The following is a 6,210-nucleotide window of genomic DNA, read 5'->3' on the forward strand; positions in this document are numbered from 1 at the left end:
CGCAGAACGCATGCGTATTAGTTTACTTCCGGAATGTTAAAGGTGCGTGAGGTTACAGTCGGTTACTGTATAAACTTATCCATTTTGATATGATTTAACTGTTAAAGACAATATCAGATATGGTATATGCATTTCTGATTCACACGGTTCAACCTGGAACGTGCAGAGTGATATATTCGACAACGTTTGGACAGGAAGCGATCGAACTAGACCGAGTCGAAACAATAATATCGACGGGGTCGACTGACACTCAGGGCCTGGCAGTGAGTCAGGCTCGGTCGTCACCGATTGGACATGAACTACGGACGGTACGCAAAGAGCAGCTACAAATAGTGGCTAAACAGGTCCAGTCAGAATTTTCATTCCGGAGAGCCGTGTCAGGTAGATCATACGAAGACGAGATGCAAATTTTGGGCTCTGACGAGACCGCACTGCCGTTTGAAAAGGGGGTGTTACGACTTCGAGCTGGAGACCCATTCGTTGAAGAGAGAATTGTCGTATGGGAAGCGTCAGTGAACTGTGCGTTCGCTCTCGTCTGCAGCAGACACGAAAACCGAATCCAGGCTGAAACTGTTTTAACAACGGTGATTCGTTATCTTCAAGAATATGTCCGTGTTATTTCGCAACCCACGGAAGCTATGACCAAGGCTGACAAAGTCACGACGATTTTACATCAATTTCTACCAAATGGACAAATATTATTCATGAACCATCGCCTTTTGAAACAACTTGAAAAGGGAATGGAACTCTTAATGAGTGGAAAATGACGCTGTCTAATTCAAATAAGATATGTCATTTTAAATCCTATAAATGTTATTAAATAAATTTTCATTGTTTTCTGTAGTACAAATGTATTAATATTATAATAAATCAAGTCAGCGCTGAAAGAAGGATGCCATCGTAACGGTGTCCTACAACGATCCGAACAAATAATGTATAAACATGAATGATCGGGTACTTCATGAGATATCACTGTGCCCCCTTGTCACTTTCTTTACTATCCCTGTCGATTTCACGACAGTGACTGACAGCGGAAATGAATAACCTTATCCCATAATACATCATGTTTTGTAGTTGGCTGACAGCAATACGAAATCAGACAATACCTGCAACAGTAGCTGTCCCTGCATGGAGTTGTTAATGTCTTTGGCTACGTCCAGTTTCTGTTTTCCTTCGTTTGTTGGGCTGTCATCGAGAGATGGTGTTTGGGGCGCGCCCGGTGAAGTGTCTGGAGTGCTGTCGTTTTTGTCTTTGTTCCCTTCCGATGACAGAAGCGGTGACAATCCGGCAGCTGTGAAGAGATGAATATATTTTCGTTCAGTCAATTTATTTCGACAGAACTGACGTCTTGCCAGCTAACTACTTGGAGTTTCAATTCACCTTGTTGACTTCTTTCTATGTGTGGGGGTATAGGGTCAGCGACTGGAGGCAACAGTTAAGCATGATGTTGTTTCTGACACGTTTTATTACACCCCATATACGAAATATCTAGAATACGCATTTTGTCAAATAAAGAACTTTAATTAAAAAACATGAAGTGTGTCCGACAATTAAGAAAAAGACAATGCTATTACACGCTTAGTTCAGTATCATCAATGATGTATCCAACATTTGTATGTGTCGCATGGCTGTCTTTTGTGTGGTGTACGTGTGGGAGCAAAATATCCACTTTCAGTTCTGGGCTTTATAACAGATGAAATTGAAATACAGTGCCACTGGGTTAAAGCACTCTGTATCATCATTTCTATAGATCATCAAATCTATTGACGATACACGTGCGTTTATTTGGTGGCAGTAACCTCCCGTACTCCGACACTCTGTGATAAATGGCGAATGGTAGTTCCAAATCCATGCACACAAATCACATGTACGTATGAGTCTGCAAGGTCTACTTCAGCCTTTAGTCACACTGGTCATAAGCCGTGTTGATTTCGATGAAGACAAACGAGAGGGTCGGTAGCTCAACACTGGTGCTTGAAGACTTGTAACTGTCGCGATTTCTCTTTTTGTCGGTAACCTCAGACAAGAGTGAAAAGCAACGGGTAAATAAAGAAAGCGACATGTGCAACAAGAGGATATGAAGTACTTCTTTTCAGCGAGGTAGTCGCTAAAAATTCGATGAAAACTGAGACAACTTCAGGGTAACTTGGAAACTTGTCGTTTTAACGCCGCGTTGCGAATTCTTCACGTCGAGGGTGAGCGTTTCGAGGAGCCAAGTTGGCTAAGATAAATGTGGCGTCTCGTTTGGTCTCAAAGGGGGTGATAATAGCATTTTGTTTTTGATAAATCACAAGAGCCGATCTATACGGTAGTTTTTTTTTTTTTTTTTTTTTTGTGACGGGTGTTGCTACTTGTGTGAACCAATGTGCTCCAGACAAGGATGTCTTCTTCTGTCTCTGGGACGCCAAACGATTTTTTAAAGACAGAAAAACAACATGTAAATATGTATTCGTTAATTTAATAGAACACACCCACCCACCCCACCCAATATCTTAACGTTAAGGGTTTGGTCAGTAGAAATTGTAGGTGGTAGATATGGGAAACAAAATTCGCAAAGAGTAAAATGCTGAAAAATTCTACATGGCGAATTACAGAAAAAAAAATTATACTCATAAAACACATGAACACATGTTTGATGGAGAAATGCAATCACAATTTACATGTAGATCATCCTGAAAATAATAATATAGCTCAATATAGTTGAAACATATTGGTGTTTCAACCAGCTCTTCCCAGAGAAACTGTAGTTTATAGTGGTCAACCCTTAAAGTACACACACAGTGATACAAACAAACATACGTTTGTCCCTTGGACCTGCCATCACAAACGGCCCAACGCGTTTATGAGATGGAGATGTTAATATGTTTTCAGTAGAAAATTGAACCTGTATCGCTGTGCTTTGTGATTTTGGTGGGTTATAGTGCCTTGTAACAAAGTGTGATGTAAAAAAATACATAAGTGCTCCTCCTATCTATTTGGGGGACAGCTCCTAGAGGCGATTCATAATTAGTACTTTAACCATGAGGGCGGAATAACATATAAATCAGTTTACGTATTCGAGTAATTGCTGTTGGGGTATCAAGTCTCAAATGTCATAAAGCAGAATTGTGGAATGTACAGAGAATGGCGAGAAGAGCACATGGGACGAGAATCACGATTTTACTCGGGGTCAAGTTTAAACCTTCCGCACACCAAAGTAAAAGTTTATTACCACTCAAAAATAAGCTTGCATAATTTTTCTCATGTCTATGATAAGTGCGTGTAAAGTGAAAGTGCTAGTTATGCAATGAAGAAAATAGAAAATGAATAAAAATGTCGAGCTTATGTCACCAAGCACGATGATTGACAGTTGATACAGTTTAATTTTCTGAAACAACTACTCTTGGCGTGTTTCCTTGTAGTGGGCCATGAATTATCGCCTCGGAAAAGTTATTAATTTCAACGAATTTGATTGTTTGTTTGTTTGTTTGTTTGTGTGCGTGTTGTTGATTGTGTGTTGTCGATTCTGGATACTGTCGCTCACCAACGACCATCAGTTTTGCTAGTTAACGTTAAATCTATCTCGAGATTTCAGTAATCCAGTACTAAATGTCGAATTAAAATTCAATTATACACTCTTTATATCGAAACAGAATCCCCGAAGATGTGTTTTGGAGTCACCCGGCGCACTGGTACCGCAACAGCCAGATTGACTTCGCTCTAACACTTTCAGCGTTTCTGACACGATGATAGCGGATGGAAACTCAGATTAACTGAAAAGTACTCAAATAGAAAATCACTACTAGTTAACTGGTAATTGGGGTTATCTAGTAATAAAACGTCCAGATCGCACGTTATGGCTGATATTACGTAATTAGTGTCGTTCTATTTATGATTTCACATTGTGCTTGAATCGTGATTATTCCCCAACCTCGTTTCCAGTTACTGTTATCGTTAGACAGCTAGTCCATATTGACATGGAACACCACACTCTGGTCTCGTTTTATTATTGTTGCACAATTCCCGTAAAATGAATAGCTCAGTGCGCCGCCGACGAGACTAGTTTTATTTCAATGTGCGGGGAATTCCGTATTTAGAACATCGTTACTATGGCAACCTCAATTCGACGCTATCTCACCTCGCCCTGATCGAGCCCAAATATTGACCCAAGGCAATTTGTGCAGAGTCTGTTTGATGGATTTCTTTTCATGGGTCCTTGGCGTTTATGTCAATCATACTACGTCGACGAAAACAAACGCCATCCCCCGTATTGTATATTTATAGTAGACTTATCTAGGTAGAAATCGGACGCTATCTAATCTAAAATGGTCACCGTTTAAGATTAGGAAAGTCGAGAGCTTAGAAACTGGTACCTAGCTCTGCGGTGACGGTATATACCCAAGGTGCACGTGACCAAAACGAGTCCGTACAATTTTTTTTAATTTAAATTTATGTAAAACGATACTTTGATTTCTACTGTTGTATCATTATTTTCAATCACGTTCAATATTCATATTATTGCGGTATTCGTCGTCAATCCCCGTCCCGGGCAGCATGGTTTATGAACGCAAACTCTGGTTAACCGCGGGGTGGACGGATCGACTGATTCACACAATAAAACAACAGAATTCACGCACCCGACCATACGGTACGTTAACTCATAGCAGATGCTGTTATAGAAAGTAAAATAACTGAATATAACACCGAATACACGATATTCAACGTTTGTTTAGAACTTGTTTCACTGCGATAGCTCAGGCTCGTTGACGTAATTTCTATTCTCTGAACAAAATGTTTGGTACTTTGGCGGGTAACGCAACAACAAAGAGCTTTCGTTTATTTCCCATGTATATTCTACATAACTTAGATTGTTGTTTGAGTTTTAACCGTAGCTCACTGGGTGAAAGGTTGTGTGAATTATTTTTAGTCGTCCAGTCATGCTGGCGTAGAGAAACATGTACATACCGCGGAAGTCCAAAAATATATCAACATATCCACCCATAAAAAACATAAGTCATGGTAATTATGCAAAAACAATTTCAATAGGTTTAAATTTACCGAAATTTCAAAATATTACCCCCAAATCGCTCGGATTTACGTAAATTGACTTCAAGAGATTGCTATTTTATCAGTTTCGGATACTTTCGAAGACCAGAGTCACGTGTATAGTGTCCGTGTCAGACATTGTGCATCGTTCGCTTGTCGCCCCGAAAAATACGACGTTTTTATCCCACATACCGGATAAATACGACGTTTTCACCCCCCCCCCCCCACACACACACACACCCACATACCGGATTAATACGACTCGTTTTTGACTGTGGGAACAATTCCACGTGGTTGTCGGATGAGCTATCATCGCGCTCAGCAATAAAGAGAGAGCGGAATGCAGCTAGTACATTTACTCAATGTGGTCTAGTGTGATTTATTTTATCGTTGCTTTTGTGAGATTCCAGTGAAATTATCCTGGTTTCCACGCCGGCTTGATGATCACTACTTATATGCACACCATATTATATTCGCGCTGGTTCGTGTGAAATGTAATATCGATATAGCTTGACAATAATGAATGACAACATTGTGCGCGCGTTTGTTAATGTTGCTGAGCATCTACGCTCAAGTCAAAGTTGCGAAAATGCAAATAAAAAGTTGATTTCATAAAATTTGACAAAAACGAACGGTCAATGACTTAAACCCTCTCGACGATCTTCCGTAATGTTTTAAAGGCAGTGGTTATTTAGAGCAGGCGGTGTCGAATGTAGTATACAACTTGATTGTCTGAGATACTACGTATGTATACCGCTGCCATTCCAGAAGAGGGATTACATGGACGAGTTATGTGGAGTACTCGATTCTTCTGCGTGTTCAATCGGATCGAATTGTCGTACTGTTCTATGTGTCAATGTGTGCTATTAAAGTGTACGCCACACAAAATAATCGTAACATTAATGTGAAAATTCTGGCATTGGAAGTAACATCGTGAATTATTCACTGAAATACTAATACACGCTTGATAAAAGCACGCTTTCATGTTACGTCACGGTGTCTTCCACGTTCAGTTTGAAAAGCCATAGACATACACACTAGGGTGGTTGGCTGGCTTGTAACTATTGGGCACACCGGTAAAATGGTAAAAATGTAATGTTTAAATTAGTATATAACTTTTCATTTGAGTTTTAGCCAAGAGTAAACAACAACGTGGTGTGTGGTACAGTTATATTTTTTTATGGT

General features: G+C 39.9%; 1 protein-coding gene across 1 annotated transcript; it reads left to right on the forward strand.

Annotated features, from left to right (window-relative positions):
* Positions 1–31: 31 nt before the first annotated feature.
* LOC100367116 (AP-5 complex subunit sigma-1-like) lies at positions 32–850 on the forward strand. Its single transcript, XM_002734326.4, has one exon. The coding sequence runs from the start codon at positions 120–122 to the stop codon at positions 765–767; it is 648 nt and encodes a 215-aa protein (XP_002734372.1). The 5' UTR covers positions 32–119; the 3' UTR covers positions 768–850.
* The last annotated feature ends 5,360 nt before the right edge of the window (positions 851–6,210 follow it).

This window comes from Saccoglossus kowalevskii, chromosome 10 (genome assembly GCF_978046115.1).
Source record: "Saccoglossus kowalevskii chromosome 10, keSacKowa6.1, whole genome shotgun sequence".
Lineage (NCBI taxonomy): Eukaryota > Metazoa > Hemichordata > Enteropneusta > Harrimaniidae > Saccoglossus > Saccoglossus kowalevskii.

Coding starts and splice junctions, on each gene's coding strand:
- LOC100367116 (XM_002734326.4), top strand. CDS start 120: ATGGTATATGCATTTCTGATTCACACGGTTCAACCTGGAACGTGCAGA.